The sequence below is a fragment of the Bos javanicus genome, chromosome 2 (genome assembly GCF_032452875.1).
Source record: "Bos javanicus breed banteng chromosome 2, ARS-OSU_banteng_1.0, whole genome shotgun sequence".
NCBI lineage: Eukaryota > Metazoa > Chordata > Mammalia > Artiodactyla > Bovidae > Bos > Bos javanicus.
Genome location: NC_083869.1, coordinates 85337151 through 85358059, shown reverse-complemented (window position 1 = coordinate 85358059; position 20909 = coordinate 85337151). Strand labels below are relative to the sequence as shown.

General features: G+C 38.4%; 1 protein-coding gene across 5 annotated transcripts in view; it reads right to left on the bottom strand.

The window, feature by feature from the left end:
- Window positions 1-20909, bottom strand: part of CCDC150 (coiled-coil domain containing 150) — a 90863-nt gene that overhangs the window by 44712 nt on the left and 25242 nt on the right. For 4 of the 5 annotated variants that reach the window (XM_061440834.1, XM_061440806.1, XM_061440816.1 and 1 more), the window contains exons 9-14: window positions 20358-20450; window positions 18076-18183; window positions 14002-14126; window positions 13577-13754; window positions 12945-13013; window positions 2226-2339 (exon numbers count right to left, since the gene is read on the bottom strand). In XM_061440834.1, coding sequence (XP_061296818.1) covers window positions 2226-2339; window positions 12945-13013; window positions 13577-13754; window positions 14002-14126; window positions 18076-18183; window positions 20358-20450 — 687 coding nt within the window. The remainder of the gene's footprint in view (window positions 1-2225; window positions 2340-12944; window positions 13014-13576; window positions 13755-14001; window positions 14127-18075; window positions 18184-20357; window positions 20451-20909) is intronic. The other variant, XM_061440825.1, reaches the window with a different exon arrangement.

The window sequence follows — 20909 nt, the reverse complement described above, 5'->3', positions numbered from 1 at the left end:
CAGAGGCATGAAACAGGTCAATTTCTAGTTTATGAAGTAACAGTAACTGTTTTAACGAGTATGCACAGTAGGCTGTGGGAACCCTCAGGGGAGTTCCACAGGGAAGATCCCCTTGGTACTGAAGGAAACAGAGGTTAAGAACCTGTCCAGGTCACACAGTAAATGAAGCCATGGGTTAAAACTGGGTGTGAATTTAAATCTATGGTGTGGCATATAAGACACAAACTCATATGCACATTTCTAAAAATAAGAGGTTATGCTAGAGGGTAGTTTTTATTGAGGATTAAGTGTTAATTTTTAAAGAACAAAAATATACTGCCAGCAATGAATGGCAATAGGTTTAATGATATTGCTGATTAAAAAAAAAAAAAAGTTGTAATATCTCTACCTCTTTCCTCAAGACTCATTATAGCCAACTGCAACAAGGCCTCGTTAGAGAACATTCTATGCAGAGACATGTAAGCTGGAATTGAGGTATGGGTAATTACTGCGAGACCTTAATCAAGAGGTGGTAAGCAGGTAAGGATCAACACTGACCAAATTACCTGCAAGATCTGTCAAAGTCACTAAAAGGATAAGGCCACAGGTCTGCTCCCTGGCAGTACAGGCATGGAAGAACCATGGACACTGAGAGAGACACAAACCTGGTGGGTAGATAAGCCCAGCTGAGGTCTGGCCAACTAGCAAAGGACAACGATGAATCTTTAATTTTGAGGGAGGGAGGGCTGGCCTGAGATAGTTCCAGGATTTAGAGCTAATGCACCCTGTTGCTCCGAAAGGAACTTAATAGGCTTTTTCTAGGGATAGTTGAGATACTAAGAATTCAATAAATGTTAGCAAAGTGCTACATGCTTTACATATATTAACTTACTTAATCTCAACAACCTCCTAATAATAGTATTATCCCCATTTTGACAGATTAAGAAACTCAGGTTCAGAAAGGTTAAGGATCACACCTAAGGTCACAGCCAAAATTGAAACACAAATAGTCTGGTTCCAGGGACATGAAAACTAACAGGATTTAGATTTAGTTTCCGTAATTTTTCATAGTTGAAGTAATGAGCAGCTTATGACAGAGCTTGAAAGAATTTAGCTCAGATTAAGACAGACTTCACACCTTCTTTGGAATTCTGAAAGCTGAATTCCATACTATAGAAGAAATAGATAATTCTTTGGACTGCAAGGAGATCCAACTAGTCCATCCTAAAGGAGACAGTCCTGGGTGTTCATTGGAAGGACTGATGCCGAGGCTGAAACTCCAATACTTTGGCCACCTCATGTGAAGAGTTGACTCATTGGAAAAGACCCTGATGCTGGGAGGGATTGGGGGCAGGAGGAGGAGGAGACGACAGAGGATGAGATGGCTGGATGGCATCACCAACATGATGCACATGAGTTTGGGTGAACTCCGGGAGTTGGTGATGGACAGGGAGGCCTGGTGTGCTGCGATTCATAGGGTCGCAAAGAGTCGAACACGACTGAGAGACTGAACTGAACTGAAGTATTCAAAAGCACACAGAAAACTTACCAGCTGTTTAACAGAACAATCTCTTTAAGTCTCCTTCACCTGGAGATGCTGTAAGACTTAAATGTTTATTTGTAATGACTTCCCTGGTAGCTCAGATGGTAAAGGTCTGCCTGCAATGTGACAGACCTGGGTTCAATCCCTGGGTAGGGAAGATCCCCTGGAGAAGGAAGTGGCAACCTACTCGAGTATTCTTGCCTGGAGAGTCCAAAGGATGGAGGAACCTGGCGGGCCACAGTCCATGGGGTCACAAAGAGTCACACACAACTGAGCGACTTCACTTTCACTTTCTTTTTCATTTATTTGTAAGGCAATGACCTTGTCAAACAGCTTTAAGAAACCTAACTTACTACTAATTTCCCAACAGATAGAACTGTCAGGGGGAAAAAAATACAAGTTTCTTTCTCACAATTTATGGAAAAGAAAGTATTTTAAAATGTTAGAAATACTGGTACTTTTCATCATTACAGATCATCTGTGTAGGCAGATGTTTAACAGCTGCTTTCAATTTTTGTTCTCTTAAATCTTCTATTGCCTGAATACTGTAGGGCTCTCTGACATACTTGGCCTGCTTAGTTATTCAGGACTTGTGATAATTATCAAAATACAAACAAATGAAGAAACCCATCTCCTAATTTCTGATTTGTACAAAACTCTTTAGTCATTAATTCCTACTTTAGACTGACCTTTTTATACCCACCCAATGGTAATCAGAAGATGCTTGCTCAAGTTCTAGGGAAGCAATCTTATCTGTCAGTTGTTTATTCTTTTCCTCTAGAGTCTGCACGTTGCAGGTTAATGCATTTATGTCTACCTTTGAAAAACAAAGGGAGAAAAGAAATCTATGCAGATCCAAAAATACTATCTTGTTTTTAAAATGACATTTTTAACCATAAAATAAATGGTATCTTATGAACACGTTCCCCTGCTTTTCTAGCTGTCTTTAGCAGGTGGGTTATAACCAACTGCATAGCGTGCATTTACCAGAAGTCCTTCTGGTGCTTGGTACTTATTTAAATATTAACTCAAGCATATAGATACAGATGTAAAAATAAATCCTCCAAAAAATATTAGCAAAATGAATCCGGCAATACATAAAAGGATAACAGATCAGGACTAAGTGAAGTTTATCCTGGTTATACAAAGTATGTTCAACATTCAAAATTAATTAGTATAATTCACATCAATAGACTGCAGAAGAAAAATCATATAACCATCTTAACAGATAAAAGCATTTCACAAAATTCATATGAATTTATGATAAAAACCTAGTAACCCAGAAACAAAAGGGAATCAACTCTACCTGATAAAGTATATCTATAAAAAACCTACAACTAATACCAATATTGGTGGAAGACTGAATGTTTTCCCCTAAGACTAGGAAAAAGGCAAGGATATTTGCTCTTGCCATTTCTATTCAACATCAAACAGGAGGGCTTAGTTGGTGCAATTAGGTAAGAAAAAGTAATAAAAGGCATAGAAACTGGGGAGAAATAAAACTGTTTCTACTTACAATAGACATGATTTTCTATATTCCCAAAAAATCTACACAAAAGGTACCTGAATAAGAGTTTTAGTAAGGTTGAAGGTCACAAGGTCAAATCAATTGCATTTCTATATATTAGAAAAGAAATTGGAAAATTTCTATTTCTTAAAAGTTCCATTTATAACATTATCAAAATCCATGAAATTTTTAGGTAAAAATCTAAAAAAAAAAAAATTCAATATTTGACATGCTGAAAATTATAGAACACTGACAGAATACAGAATTGAAATCTTAGCAATACTGAACCTTCTCATACAGGAACACAATATATCTCTCCATTTTATTTAGGTTTTTGACTTGTCAGTATTCTAAGTCAAAAACCTAAATAAAATGGAGAGATATATTGTGTTCCTGTATGAGAATATTCAATATTGCTAAGATTTCAATTCTCTCTATCTCAATTTAAATTGCGTGGGGTAATTTACCAGTGTCCATTCTTTAATTGGGTCTGGACTGTGAGGCTATAAAAATCACCCTACAAGAAATATTAAGGTATGCTCTTCAAGATGAAATAAAAGGGCATTAGATGATAACTGGAATCTACACAAAGAAATAAAGGGTACCAGCAAATGTAGCAACATGTAAGTACAACACACAGCTATTTTTGCTTGTAACTGTTACCTATAAATCAAAAATACACACTAAAAGAAAGATTAAGGGAATTAAAACAGTTCACAAAAAATATGTATTTAATACAAAGGAAGGCAGTAATGGAGAAACAGAGGAACAATAAAGCATATAAAACATTAAAAAATAATAAAGTGGCAGATGTAAATCCTACCTTATGGGTAATTATGTTAAATATAAATGGATTAAACACTCCAACTACAAAACACTGCTAGGCAGAACGAATTTTTAAAAAAAAAAACAACTATGTGCTATTCGTAAGAGACACAATTTAGATTCAAAGCCACAAATGGGTTGGAAATAAAAGGATGGAAAAAGATATACAATGTAAATAGTAACCTGAAAAGAAATGGTGTGGCTATACCAACATTAGACAAAGTAGATGTTAAAACAAAAATCTGTGCGGTAAAGGACATTATACATTTAAAAAGGGACCAATCCATTAAGAAGATAACATTTCTAATTAACACATGTCTAACAGAGCCCCAATGAGGCAAAAACAATAAAGCAAAAATTGACAGAACTGAAAGGAGAAACAACAATTCAACAGTAACAAAGACTTCAATAATAGAACAGTTAGAAGATCAATGAAAAAACAATTGATGACTTCAACACTATAAAGCAACTGAACCTAACACATCTTTAGAACTCCTCCAGAAAACAGAATACACATTTTCCCCAAGTGTGTATGATGCATTCTCTATGATATACCAACATGTTACAACTATAAAAAAGCTCAATAAATTTGAAAGGACTGAAATTACACAAAGTATGTTTTTCAACCATAATGAAATAAAATTAAATCAATAAAAGAAGGAAATTTGGGAAATTCACACATATGGGAATTTCAACAACATATTTCTAAATAATCAACTGGGAATGAAAAAATTACAAAGGAAATTAAAGAATATTTTGAGACAAATGAAAATGAAAACATTACAAACAAAATGTATGGTATGCAGTTAAAGTGGTGCTTAGAGGGATATCATTAGCTGTACAAACATATTTTAAAAAGGAAAAATATCTCATATCAATAACCTAACATCATATACAAAAATTAACTTTTAGTGAGTTAAAGACCTAAATATAAGATCAGATACTGGAAAACTCTTAGAGAAAAACAAAGGCAGAATACTATTTGACATAAATAGCAGTAATATCTTTTTCAATCCATCTTATAGAATGAAAGTGAAAAGTGAAAGTGAAGTTGCTCAGTCATGTCCGACTCTCTGCGACCCCATGGACTGTAGCCTACCAGGCTCCTCCATCCATGGGATTTTCCAGGCAAGAATACTGGAGTGGGTTGCCATTTCCTTCTCCAGGAGATCTTCCGGATCCAGGGTTTGAACCCAGGTCTTGCACATTGTAGGCAGACACTTTACTGTCTGAGCCACCATGGAAGTCTAGAGTAATTGAAGCTAATTATCCTCCAATGAAAATAAATTAAAAAAACAAAAATAGACAAATGGGACCTAATTAAACTCAAAACCTTTTGCATAGCAAAGGAAACCATAAACAGAAAGAAAAGAACTCAGAGAATGGGAGAAAATATTTGCAAACAATGCAACTAACAAGGGATTAGTCCTCAAAATTTACAAATAGCTCACGTGGCTCAATATCAAAAGAACAATCTAATCAAAAAATGGGCAGAAAACCTAAACAGACATTTCTTCAAAGAACCCATTCAGATGGCTAAAGGGCACATGAAAAAATGCTCAACATGGCTAATAATTAGAGAAATGCAAATCAAAAATGAGATATCATCTCATACCAGTCAGAATGACCACCATCAAAGTCTACAAACAATAAAGGCTGGAGAGAGTGTGGAGGAAAGGGGACCCTCCTACACTACTGGTAGTGATGTAAATTGGTATAGCCACTATGAAGAATATCAGTTTAGTTCAGTTGCTGAGTCGTGTCTCTTTGTGACCCCATGGACTGCAGCACGCCACGCCTCCATGCCCATCACCAACTCCCAGAGTTTACACAAACTCATGTCCATTGAGTCGGTGATGCCATCCAACCATCTCATCCTCTGTCATCCCCTTCTCCTCCCGCCTTCAATCTTTCCCAGCATCAGGGTCTTTTCAAATGAGTCAGCTCTTCACATCAGGTGGCCAAAGTATTGGAGTTTCAGCTTCAACATCAGTCCTTCCAGTGAATATTCAGGACTGATTTCCTCCAGGATGGACTGGGTGGATCTCCTTGCAGTCCAAGGGACTCTCAAGAGTCTTCTCCAACACCACAGTTCAAAAACATCAATAATTCGGCACTCAGCTTTCTTTACAGTCCATCTCTAACATCCATACAAGACTACTGGAAAAACCATAGGCTTGACTAGACAGACCTTTGTTGGCAAAGTAATGTCTCTGCTTTTTAATACGCTGCGTAGGTTGGTCATAGTTTTTCTTCCAAGGAGCAACTGTCTTTTAATTTCATGGCTGCAGTCACCATCTACAGTGATTTTGGAGCCCCCCAAAATAAAGTTCTCACTGTTTCCATTGTTTCCTCATAGATTTTGCAATGAAGTGATGGCACCAGATGCCATGATCTTAGTTTACTGAATGTTGAGCTATAAGCCAACTTTTTCACTCTCGTCTTTCACTTTTATCAAAAGGCTCTTTAGTTCTTGCTTTCTGCCATAAGGGTGGTGTCATCTGCGTATCTGAAGTTATTGATAATTCTACTGGAAATCTTGATTCCAGCTTGTGCTTCATCTAGCCTAGCATTTTGCATGATGCACTCTGCATGTAAGTTATATAAGCAGGGTGACAATATACAGCCTTGAAGTATTCCTTTCCTGGTTAGGAACCAGTCTGTTGTTCCATGTTTAGTACTAACAGTTGCTTCTTGACCTTCACACAGATTTCTCAGGAGGCAGATCAGGTGGTCTGGTATTCCCATTTCTTGAAGAATTTTCCAGTTTGTTGTGATCCACACAGTCAAAGGCATTCGTGTAGTTAGTAAAGCAGAAGTAGATGTTTTTCTGGAACTCTCTTGCTTTTTTGATGATCCAACTAATGTTGGCAATCTGATCTCTGGTGCCTCTGCCTTTTCTAAATCCAGCTTGAACATCTGGAAGTTCACGGTTTACGTACTGTTAAAGCCAGGCTTGGAGAATTTTGAGCATTACTTTGCTAGTGTGTGAGATGAGTGCAACTGTGCGGTAGTTTGAGCATTCTTTGTCATTGCCTTTCTTTGGGATTCATCATGGGGACTGGAATACAAAAGAAGTCAAGATATACCTGGAGTAACAGGCAAGTTTGGCCTTGGAGTACAAAAGGAAGCAGGGCAAAAGTTAACAGTATTCTGCCAAGAGAATGTACTGGCCATAGCAAGCACCCTTTTTCAACAAAAGAGACCACTTTACACATGGACATCATCAAATAGTCAATACCAAAATCAGATTGATTACACTCTTTGTAGCCAAAGATGGAGTTGAAGTTGTATACAGTGTGCAAAAAGAAGACCTGGAGCTGACTATGGCTCTGATGATCAGCTCCTCATTGCAAAATTCAGGCTTAAACTAAAGAAAGCAGGGAAAACCACTAGACCAGCCAGGAATGACTTAAATCTCTTATGAATATATAGCAGAGGTGATGAATACATTCAAAGGATTAGATCTAGTAAACGGAGTACCTGAAGAACTATGGACAGAGGTCCGAAATATTGTACAGGAGGCAGCAAACAAAACCATCCCAAAGAAAAAAAATGCAAAAAGGCAAAGTGGTTGTCTGAGGAGGATTTGGTATAATGCAGCATGTAGCATAAGCTCTCTTGGAGGAGGTGGCCATTAGCTCCACCACAGAACTGCTGAGCAGATGACCCACAAAATGCAGAACAATTACACCAAGGAAATTCTTGTACTGTTAAGAAAGTTCTAGGACCCACAGCAGATTTCCCAACCTGGGGATCCGGCAAAGGGACTGAGAACCCCCGGGAAATTTGACTTTGGTGGCCAGTGGGAGACTGAACCAGACTTGCCAGTGAGGGTCCAGGAGTCTCTGGTGGAGGCACTGGTCCAGTTTTGCCTGAGGGCAAATAACAGGGAGGGAACACAGCCACATCCATCAACAAAAAATTGGATTAAAGATTTACTGAGCATGATCCCACTCACCAGAACAAGATCCACTTTCCCCCACAGTCAGTCTCCCCCATCCAGAAGTTTCCATAAGCCTCTTACCCTTATTCATCAGAGGGCAGATAGAATGAAAACCACAATCACAGAAAACTAATGAAACTTAAATTGAAGGAAGTGGGAAAAACCACTAGACCATTCAGGTATGACCTAAATCAAATCCCTTATGATTATACAGTGGAAGTGAGAAACAGATTTAGGGGACTAGATCTGATAGACAGAGTGCCTGATCAACTATGGACAGAGATTCGTGACATTATACAGTAGACAGGGAGCAAGACCATCCCCAAGAAAAAGAAATGCAAAAAAGCAAAATGGCTGTCTGAGGAGGCCATATAAAAAGCTGAGAAAAGAACAGAAGTGAAAAGCAAAGGAGTAAAGATATACCATTTGAATGCAGAGTTCCAAAGAATAGCAAGGGGAGGTAAGAAAGTTTTCCTCAGTGATCAGTACAAAGAAATAGAAGAAAATAATAGAAAAGGAAAGACTAGAGATCTCTTCAAGAAAATTAGAGATACCAAGGGAACATTTCATGCAAACATGGGCTCAATAAAGGACAGAAATGGTATGGACCTAACAGAAGCAGAAGACATTAAGAAGAGGTGGCAAGAATACACAGAAGAACTATACAAAAAACATCTTCATGACCCAGATAATCACGATGGTGTGATCACTCAGCTAGAGCCAGACATCCTGGAATGCAAAGTCAAGTGGGTCTTAGGAAGCATCACTACGAACAAAGCAAGTGGAGGTGATGGAATTCCAGTTGAGCTATTTCAAATCCTAAAAGATGATGCTGTGAGAGTGCTGCACTCAATATGCCAGCAACTTCGGAAAACTCAGCAGTGGCCATGGGACTGGAAAAGGTCAGTTTTCATTCCAATCCCAAAGAAAGGCAATGCCAAAGAATGTTCAAACTACAGCACAATTGCACTCATCTCACACGTTAACAAAGTAATGCTCAAAATTCTCCAAGCCAGGCTTCAGCAATACGTGGACTGTGAACTTCCAGATGTTCAAGCTGGTTTTAGAAAAGGCAGAGGAACCAGAGATCAAATTGTCAACACCTGTTGGATCATCAAAAAAGCAAGAGAGTTCCAGAAAAACATCTATTTCTGCTTTCTTGCCTACGCCAATGCCTTTGACTGTGTGGATTACAACAAACTGGAAAATTCTTCAAGAGATGGGGATATATCAAACCACCTGACCTGCCTCTTGAGAAATCTGTATGCAGGTCAGGAAGCAACAGTTAGAACTGGACATGGAACAACAGACTGGTTCCAAATAGGAAAAGGAATACGTCAAAGCTGTATATTATCACCCTGCTTACTTAACTTATATGCAGAGTACATCAAGAGAATCGCTGGGCTGGATGAAGCACAAGCTGGAATCAAGATTGCCAGGAGAAATATCAATAACCTCAGATATGCAGATGACACCACCCTTATGGCAGAAAGTGAAGAAGAACTAAAGAACCTCTTGATGAAAGTGAAAGAGGAGAGTGAAAAAGTTGGCTTACAGCTCAACATTCAGTAAACTAAGATCATGGCATCCAGCCCCATCACTTCATGGCAAATAGATGGGGAAACAATGAAAACAGTGACAGACTTTATTTTTCTGGTCTCCAAATTCACTGTAGATGGTGACTGCAGCCATGAATTAAAAAGACACTTCCTCCTTGGAAGGAAAGTTATGACCAACCTACGCAGCATATTAAAAAGCAGAGACATTACTTTGCCCACAAGGGCCTTCTAGTCATGGCTATGGTTTTCTCAATAGTCATATATGGATATGAGAGATGGACTGTAAAGAAAGCTGAGCACCAAAGAATTGATACTTTTGAACTGTGGTGTTGGAGAAGACTCTTGAGAGTCCCTTGGACTGCAAGGAGATCCAAACAGTCCATCCTAAAGGAGATCAGTCCTGGGTGTTCATTGGAAGGACTGATGCTGAAGCTGAAACTCCAATACTTTGGCCACCTGATGTGAAGAGCTGACTCATTTGGAAAGACCCTGATGCTGGGAAAGATCGAGGGCAGGTGGAGAAGGGGATGACAGAGGATGAGATGGTTGGATGGCATCACTGACTCAATGGACAAGTGTTTGAGTAGACTCTGGGAGTTGGTGATGGACAGGGAGGGCTGGCGTGCTGCAGTCCATGGGGTTGCTAAGAGCTGGACATAACTGAGCAACTAAACTGAACTGAAATGAACCAAACTGATCACATGGATCACAGCCTTGTCTAACTCAAAGAAACTACGAGCCATGACGTGGAGGGCCACCCGAGACAGACAGGTCATGGCGGAGAGGTCTGACAGAATGTGGTCCACTGGAGAAGGGAATGGCAAACCACTTCAGTATTCTTGCCTTGAGAACCCCATGAACAGTATGAAAAGGGAAAAAGATAGGACACTGCAAGATGAACTCCCCAGGTTGGTAGGTGCCCAATATGCTACTGGAGAAAAATAGCTCCAGAAAGAATGAAGAGAAGAAGACAAAGTGAAAAGAAAGCCCAGCTGTGGATGTGATGAGTGACAGAAGTCAAGTCTGATGCTGTGAAGAACAATATTGCATAGGAACCTAGAATGTTAAGTCCACAAATCAAGGTAAAGTAGAAGTGGTCAAACAGGAGACAGCAAGAGTGAACATCAACATTTTAGCAATCAGTGAACTAAAATGGACCTGAATGGCGAATTTAATTCAAAGACCATTATATCTACTACTGTGGGCAAGAATTTCTTAGAAGAAATGGAGTAGCTCTCATAGTCAACAAAAGAGTCCAAAATGCAGTACTTGGGTGCAATCTTAAAAATGACAGAATGATCTCTGTGCATTTCCAAGGAAAGCCATTCAATATCACAGTAATCCCAGTTGATGCCCCAAGCACTAATGCGGAGAAGCTGAAGTTGAATGGTTCTATGAAGACCTATCAGATCAGATCAGATCAGTCGCTCAGTTGTGTCCGACTCTTTGCAACCCCATGAATTGCAGCACACCAGGCCTCTTACCTGAAACCTGTAATTGGGCCAAGAAGCAATAGCTAGAACCCTATATGGAACAACTGACTTGTTCAGGATTGAGAAACGAATACAACAAAGCTATTTATTGTCACCCTGTCTATTTAACTTATATACGGAGCACATCATATATAAGTTATGACAAGCTGGATGAGTTACAAGCGGGAATCAAGGTTGCTGGGAGAAATATCAACAACCTCAGATATGTGGATGATACCACTCTAATGACAGAAAGTGAAGGAAAACTAATGAGCCTCTTGATTAGGGTGAAGGAGGAGAGTGAAAAAGCTGGCTTGAACCGTGGTGCTGGAAAAGACTCTTGAAGAGTCCCTTTGGACATCAAGGAGATCAAACCAGTCAATCTTAAAGGAAATCAACCTTGAATATTCTTTGGAAGGACTGATGCTGAAGCTCTAATACTTTGGCCACCTGATGCCAACAGCTGACTCATTGGAAAATACCCTAATACTGGGAAAGATTGAAGGCAGAAGGAGAATAGGACCACAGAGGATGAGATGGTTGGATGGCATCACCAATTCAATGGACATGAACTTGGGCAATCTCCAGGAGATGGTGAGAGACAGGGAAGCCTGGCGTGCTGCAGGCCATGGAGTTGTGAAGAGTTGGACACAACTTGCTGGCTGAACAACAGCAAACAAGCAAGTATAATATCTTTCAGCCCCATGAACATATACTTAGTCTACATTAAGACAAATGAAACCAGACAAACAAAATAATAATGTTATGTTGTAATCATAAATAGCCATTCATCACAGCCATGAAATATTTACTAGAATTTTAAAGCAAAAAGTATTAATTAATTAACAGTATCCACCAGTTTTCCAAATTTTAAAAAGCATACTGAGGCCACATTGACACCAGCAAAATCCCAGCCACTGGAAGTCAGCTTTATTTAAAGATCTTTTGGGTGGACTGTTTTCGAATCACTGGACATGAGTGAGTAAACCACAGAAGGTATTGCCAGCTTGGTGAACTGTCTTGGAGCTCCAGTACAGAATTTAGCTTTTTTTCTCTCTGTAGTTCTTAAACTAAAAGTTCACATAGATAGGTCTTCCCTGGTGGCTCAGTGGTCAAGAATCCACCTGCCAATGTGGGAGACACAGGTTCAGTCTCCAATATGTGAAGATCCCACATACTGCAGAGCAACTAAGCCCGTGTTCCACAACTACTGAACCTGTGCTGTAGAGCTCGGGAACCATACCTACCGAAGCCTGTGTGCCCAGAGCCTGTGCTCTGCAGTAAGAGAAGCCACTGCAATGGAAGCCCATGCACCCAGCTAGAGAGTAGCCTTCACTCAACCACAACTTGAGAAAAGCCTGCACAGCAACGAAGACCCAGCATGGCCAAAAATAAATAAAAATTAGTTTTTTAAAAAGTTTACATATATGGTAGATAACATGAATACTATTTAGTTGAGCCAGAAGCCGAACAGTCAAGGCTTGATGACTGTATCTGACACCTGTTGCTAGTTTTATTGAGTAGGGCGGCCTAATAGTCCCTGGTGCTCCAGATATACTCCAGATGACAACACTACATAATCCCTACTCTCTTTAAATTCTGAAATGCAAATAGGAATGTTTTAAAGTTGTTTGGTCTTTTTTTTTGCTCTATTTCGATAAGGATTGTATTCATTTCTCTGGCCATTCTACCTTAATAGAACCTAGAAAGAGGTATCTCACAAAACTGCAAGAACTAATAAGCCTAAATTAGCTTTATTGAATTTTTTAAGAAAAGCACTGTCAGCAATCATCCCTCTGCTTCCCACAGGCCCATGAGCTCAGTCGTGGGAGTCTTCCTAGCTAAACTGCTTGGTGAACACTAGGGTCAGAGGCAGTGATGACTCACTGGCAAACACAAGATGCTCAACAAGCAAACCTTTCCCAGAAGCAGCCTTATGCTGAAGTGACTGAAGTGCTCTGAGGGCATCCAGCTTCGCAGCTTCTCTACTCCCCCTACATTTTGCTATTCAACAATATAACCTGTCTCCTCACTAAGATAAGCTGATACAGCAGGCAGCAGTACAGAAGGAAATAAAACATAATGACACAAAAAGAAAGAAAACGTGCAATACCTTGTTTTTAGCTAATTCTTTTTCCAAGTTGCATTTTTCTTCTGCTACTTCTTTCTCTGTTTTATTAACCTGCCCAAGAAGCGAGGGGAAAAAGGAAACCAGTCTTTTAAAAACAGTTGACAGGCTCTACTATAGCAGACACACCCTGCATGTGAGTTAATACCTACACTGCAGAGATAGCACATCCTCTCAGAAAAGGGGCCACTCAGGGAGTCTCTGAGGCAGAGCAGACTTCACAAATAGCCCTGAAATTAGAAAGACACGTCTGCATGTCAGACTCTGCTGGCTCCTTCCTAACTAGGAAGACAGGGCTGTTTTCCCTTACACTGTTTCTGCTACACTGTCCCACTCCCACTGGGCAAAATTGATTTTTAAAATCTGACCCCTTAACTAACATGAGGATGTGTGAATGGTTAGTTAACTTTCACTAATGCTATGTAAGGGTACTATTTGGCACAGACTACTCACATGGCTAAAAGACATAGATTACCCACCCAAAGACTTCTTTCATGGGTAACTCAGACAAACTCCATCTGGGTTGTATTTCTTTTCTTGTCTTTTGCACTTAACATACAATTTTAAAACAAGACCACCGCCCACAACCAGGAGGTAACAAACCTGCCTCCACCCACCTCTTTCTGAAGTCTGTCTTTCTCCTCTAGCAGAGACTTCTTCTCTTGCGTTGATGCTTCCAGGTCACCTCGCAATCTTGCAATAGTGGATTCTAGCAGCTCTTTCTGGACTGTTGCCCTCTTCTCAGCCTCTTGTGCTTTCTGGATACATTGGTTATGCTCAAGGATTAAATGGTCCCTGCAGGAAGAGAACAAGGAAATATGAAAGCTAAATGAGAGCTCTTCTTTATGACTAAATGTTCTTACAGAACATATCTCCTGCCTGAGAGCAATTACCAAAATGTTCTAACAAAATTAGTTCTGTGAAAGCAGTGTCTTTATTTTTGTGGCTGGCCCAGCAAATGCAGAATCAAAACTTTTGCATTAAAGATATGAAATACAAGTGCAAAAGCAAAAAATGCAAAAGTTGCCTACAATTTACTTACAGATGCACTTGGAGTTGTGTTTTTTCATTCTGAACAGTCTGTAGCTCACTTGTGATACTGGCATGGGCTGCATCCAGCAGTAAGTTTTGTTCTTGAAATGTCTGTGTCATCATTTTCTGCTCCTCCTGTTAGAAGTAATATTAAAAGCTGAGATGCCAGAAGTTACTTGATAGGATATTATTCTAAATAACTAATCAAAGCTACTGATACTTACAAAAGTAAAATCTAATTTATATAAATAAAACCTCTTTTTGAAAGAATTTATCTTAATGTCCAGCTTTCTCTTTGTCCCTACCCTGACTTGACCACAATTTTATCACTTTACAGCTCTTCTCGCCAACAATCAAGGTGCATCATTTACCTAGCTTGCTGCAAAATTTTATGACTCCTAACATGAACAAATTTTCAGATATAGAACTATATTAGGTATATTTTGGTAATTTAAAATTTCAACATGGTACTATACTTTAAAAAGTAAGACAATATCAATGTATATAAAGTAAAAAAATTCTTCCACCTCTAACTCCTCCACACCTCTTCCAAATAATTCCACTCTCCAAGGACAATCATGTTTCACAGTTTAAATTCTTTTGACAGTATCTGAAACTGTGCTCAGATACTGTGAGAGCAGAAGTCTGTAACTGTTTTGCACAATTAATTTTTCTCTGGCTTACCATTTTTATGCATACTCCCTCTATCCACAATTTATAAAGCTTTTGTAAATATGGTACATGCTAAGAATTACTTTTGTAAACATACTTTAAAATACATTGTTTTGAACAATATTGATTACAAGGCAAATCCTCACACCTTCATACTTGATAAAACGGGATCTCACTTGTGTCATATTCCAAGGTTTTAAAATGTTTATTAAAGTGTTATGTATATAAGTCACATTATTCAGTCTACTAAGTGGTAAATTTCATGAAAGTAGGGATTTGTCTTGTTCACTACCATAATTCTATCCAGATCTAGTATCATAACAATACTTACATGGGGTAAACACACAATGTTTGAAATAATGAAAAATATTTATTGAGTATCTGTTAGATGCAAAATACGCTTAGACTAGAGATCTCTTTAAGAAAATTAGAGACACCAAGGGAACATTTCATGCAAACATGGGCACAATTAAGGACAGAAATGGTATGGAACTAACAGAAGCAGAAGATACTAAGAAGAGGTGGCAAAAATACACAGAAGAACTATACAAAAAACATCTTCATGACCTAGATAGCCACGATGGTGTGATCACTCACCTAGAGCCAGACATCCTGGAATGCAAAGTCAAGTGGGTCTTAGGAAGTATCACTACAAACAAAGCTAGTGCAAGTAATGGAATTCCAGTTGAGCTATTTCAAATCCTAAAAGATGATGCTGTGAAAGGGCTGCACTCAATATGCCAGCAAATGTGGAAAACTCAGCAGTGGCCATGGGACTGGAAAAGGTCAGTTTTCATTCCAATCCCAAAGAAAGGCAATGCCAAAGAACGCTCAAACTACCACACAATTGAACTCATCTCACACGCTACTAAAGTAATGCTGAAAATCCTCCAAGCCAGGCTTCAACAGTACTTGAACCGTGAACTTCCAGATGTTCAAGCTGGTTTTAGAAAAGGCAGAGGAACCAGAGATCAAATTGCCAACAACCGCTGGATCATGGAAAAAGCAAGAGAGTTCCAGAAAAACATCTACTTCTGCCTTTATTGACTACACCAAAGCCTTTAACTGTGTGGATCACAACAAATGGTGGAAAATTCTGAAAGAGATGGGAATACCAGACCACCTTACCTGCCTCCTGAGAAATCTGTGTGAAAGTCAAGAAGCAACAGTTAGAACTGGACATGGAACAACAGACTGATTCCAACTGGGAAAGGAATTTGTCAAGGTTGTATACTGTCACCCTGCTTATTTATACACCCTACAGAGTATATCACATGAAATGCTTGCCTGGATGAAGCACAAGTGGGAATCAAGATTGCCATGAGAAATGTCAATAACCTCAGAGACACCACCCTTATGGCAGAAAGCGAAGAACTAAAGAGCCTCTTGATGAAAGCGAAAGAGGAGAGTGGAAAAAGACGGCTTAAAACTCAACATTCAGAAGACTAAGATCATGGCATTCGGTCCCATGACTTCACCGCAAATACATGTGGAAACAGTGAGTTTGTTTTTGGGGGCTCCAAAAATCACTGCAGATGGTGACTGCAGCCATGAAATTAAAAGATGCTTGCTCCTTGGAAGGAAAGTTATGACCAACCTAAGCAGCAATAGTAAAAAGCAGAGACATTACATTGCCGACAAAGGTCCATCTAGTCAAAGCTATGTTTTTTCCAGTGGTCATGTATGGATGTGAGAGTTGGACTATATAGAGAGCTGAGCACCGAAAGAATTGATGCTTTTGAACTGTGGTGTTCGAGAAGACTCTTGAGAGTCCCTTGGACTGCAAGGAGATCCAACCAGTCAATCTTAAAGGAAATCAGTCCTGAATATTCATTGGAAGCCCTGATGCTGAAACTTCACTACTTTGGCCACCTGATGTGAAGAGCAGACTCATTTGAAAAGACCCTGATGCCGGGTAAGATTGAAGGTGGGAGGAGAAGGGGACAACAGAGGATGAGATGGTTGGATGGCATCACCAACTCAATGGACATGAGTTTGAATAAGCTCCAGGAGTTGGTGATGGACAGGGACGCCTGGTGTGCTGCATGGGGTCACAAAGAGTTGGATATGACTGAGCGACTGAACTGAACTGAGCATGGCCCTGCTCACCAGAGCAAGACGCAGTCCCTCCTATCATCAAGCTTAACAAGCCTCTTAACCTCCTCCATCAGAGGGCACACTGAAGAAGCAAGAAACCACAAGCCCACATCAGGTAGAACAAAATTCGTATTACAGAAAGTTAATCAGGATGAAAAGCAGAAAGTTCCGTTCCAGATGAAGGGACAAGATAAAATGGCAGAAAAAACAAATAAATAAAATGGAGATAGGCAACCTTCCAGAAAAACAATTGAGAACAATGATAGTGATGATGATCTAGGATATCAGGAAAACAATGGAGAAGATGCAAGAAATGTTCAGTAAAGACCTAAAAGAACTAAAGAACAGACAAACAGAGATGAAAACATACTAGACGGAATCAATAGCAGAATAACAGGCAGAAGAATGGATAAATGACTTGGAGGATAGAATGGTGGAAATCAGTGCTGTAGAACACAATATAGAAAAAAGAATGAAAAAAAAAAAAAGGAAGACAGCCTAAGAGACCTCTGGGACAACATAAAATGCTCTCTATCACCAACAGAGAGAGAAAAGACATGAGAAAATACTTGAAGCAAAAACAGCTAAAATCTTTCCTAACATGTGAAAGGAAATAGTCAATCAAGTCCAGGAAGCACAGAGAGTCCCCATCAGGATAAACACAGGGAGGAACATACCAAGACACATAGTAATCAAACTGACAAAAATTTAAGACAAAGATAAAATATTAGAAATAACAAGGGAAAAACAACAAACAACATACAAGGGAACACCCATCAAATTATCAGCTGATTTCTCAACAGGAACCCTACAAGCCAGAAAGGAATGCCACAATGTTTAAAGTCATGAAAAGGAAGAATGTACAACCAAGGATACTCCACCCAGCAAGACTCTCAGATTTGATGGAGAAACCAAAAGCTTTCCAGACAAGCAAACGTTAAGAGAATTCAGCGCTACCAAGCTAGCTTTACAACACATGCTAAAGGAACTTCTCCAGGCAGGAAACACAAGACAAGGAAAAGATCTACAGAAAATAAGCCCCAAACAATTGAGAAAATAGTAACAGGATCATACACATAGATAATTACCTTCAATGTAAATTGATTAAATGCACTAACCAAAGGACACTGGGTGGAAGAAAACATGTGCACATAACTCTGCTTGATTCCCCCAAATTGTATGTAATTATTTTATATTGTTAGGTTAATCATGCTTCCATTATGGCTTGCAATTGTTATTACATTTTTTATCTGGCTATTGATTACGGAAACTAATAAGCATCTTTTACTATTGTGAAAAAAATAAAAATAAATACCTGCAGAATGGCTTGGTGGTCAGCAATGATTCTGGTATTTTCCATTTTAACAGTCTGAAGCATGCTGCTCAATTCTGAACACTTTCTGGTCAGCTGGTCATTTAAAATCTAAGACAACATATATAGGAAATCACAGATCTCTCCAATAAATAATTCTTTTTACTTACACATCATTATTTTTAACAATTACATAGTATTTCATAGTATTATTTCACCATATATGTGAACTTTATTTAACCCAATGGATATTTAATTATAAAATACTTTCAAATATTTGGAATCACCATCCTAAATAATTCTAAATTAAAAAGACAAATTTGTTGATTTGGTAGAACAACTGAAGCATTTGGCAGTTTACCAATCTTTTGTTCTTTTGCATTTTGCATGCTGGTCAATCAGAGCAAGATATGTACAGAATGGTATTTACAATGTAGATGCATGGTCAATGTTATACAAATCCATTCCCAAAATTGGATGATGAGTTTTTAGAACTGTTTAGCTGATAACACAAAATAGCTAAGCTCCTTCATCACCAATTACAGTATTCAAAAAAGCAAAATACAGATGACTGTACCATTTCACAGGATTAATCTTCCAAAATGAAACAGAAGTCTTTTGTGCAACATATCTATTAAACATGTAGTTGGTTTATAATTCTTTTTCCTTTTGGTATTTTTAAATTTGTATTCCTATGGAAAATATCTATCTTAATTCTCAGTTATTTTTGAAAACTATATTTGGTAAGGATCTTATGTTTTAATATACAAGTTCTTTAAGGATTGGGCAAATAACTCTGAAGAATTAATAGAAAAAACCTTCAAAAATTAGTAACAAGAAAGGAGAGCTAGATGAAAGACTATGTGGACAGCATCATAAGTAGTGTGTATAGCAAAGTAGATAGAAATACATTAAGGAACATTTTAAAGTTATAACCAGACATACAAACTATTCATTGAGGAACACTTGAGAGGTGAGACAGAGGAGAACTGTTGCTCTTTGAAAAGAAATAACTAATATTCTTTAGAGTTAGATTGCTGGGCTCAAATTCCAACTGTGTCACATATTAGTTATATTATTAAACCTCTCTGTATTTCACCTTTCTTACCTTTAAAATGAGAAAAAAGTTTCTGTAGTAGTGCTATTGAGAGAACTACAATTTGTTAGTAACATAGTGTACAGTATGGGTTGGGTAAATCTTAACCATCATTTATAGTAAGAATAGTAATAGAGAGCTGGAGCATAAAGAAGGCTAAGCACCTAAGAATTGATGGTTTTAAACTGTGGTTCTGAAGAAGACTCTTGACAGTCCCTTGGACAGCAAGATCAAACCAGTCAATCCTAAAGGAAACCAGCCCTGAATAGTCACTGGAAGGACTGATGCTGAGGCTGAAGCTCCAATATTGTGGCCACCTGGTGGAAAGAGCCCACTCATTGGAAACGACCCTGATGCTGGGAAAGATTGAGGGCAGGAGAAAAAGGGGATGCCAGAGGATGAGATGGTTGAATGGCATCACTGACTCAACGGACATGAGTTTGAGCAAGTTTACAGGAGATAGTGAAGGACAGGGAAGCCTGGGGTGCTGCAGTCCATGGGGTCACAAAGAGTCAGGTATGACTTTGTGACTGAACTCATTAGTAGTTACTGTTATCACTTTTACGAAATGACACATTTTGTATTTTCTTTATCATAAAGAGCATAGCAACACTATGATCCTAACACTGAAACATCAAATTGTACTAACAAAAAGTTCTTTCAATTGATCAACACTATTTCATTGAGCCCTATGAGAAATAACACGGTTTCCTGTATAGGTGGTGACTCCTCTCTATACACATGCATATACACAAAACATTAGCTGAATTTGGGGACCACCATTCCACATTAAATGATTTCATACACCTCCAATATCAGCAATTATTTATTAGGTTCTTACTGTGCTTTGACAAAGAAGACACAAAGAAAGAATAAGACATAGCCCTTGGCACTGAACTGCTTAGAAGTTCAACGGGGGAAATAAAAGGTATATATTTAATGAGTAAATTAGCACACAAAGTATAGACTAGTGAATGACATAACAGTGTATCTCAGATACCTACGTATCACAGGAATTTAGAGATGGGAATTGGAGTTAATCTGATGATGCTTCATAAATGAAACAAATCTTAAGGAAATAAAAATTTTAGATGATGGCAATGGTATGAATTTATGTAACCAGGATTATTCTTGGTTACTTAATTGAACAAAATTACCGTCTAAACATTAGAGAAATGGGAAGATTTACCTGTGCTTTTTCTGATGCTTCATGAAGAGATACTATTTCAGACCTCAAATATGCATTTCCTTCATGTTCCTTATTGAAAGACATCTGTATATTCTATAGGGAAAAAAAAATTTCTCATTTTCTATGTGTAAGAGTTATTACATATACCTCTATCAAAATACCCGTTCTGTACTGTGGCCAGTACCAGTTCAAGTTCTAATGATACACATAGAAAAGGACTTTTTTAAGATTTTGGTATCTTCAACTCCCAAATGTCTATTTATAAGTTATCAAAAATATTTATTAAAAATATTTTCATACTGGGATTCCAATTAGAAAGAATTTGCTTAGAAATCTGAATTAAAGAAAACAAACCTTAGTATTTACCTAGTATTCATATGTCAAGAAAACTACACTAAGATGAAATATTTGTTAATTACATATACATTTCTTCCAAGTAGCAGTAACATCTTATTATTTCAAAGAAACAGATGCAAGGATCTTTTCAAATTGTAAGTAGGGGAAGATATTTTCATCAAGGAATACCTGTGGAGCAGAAGAAAGTGCCTTCAT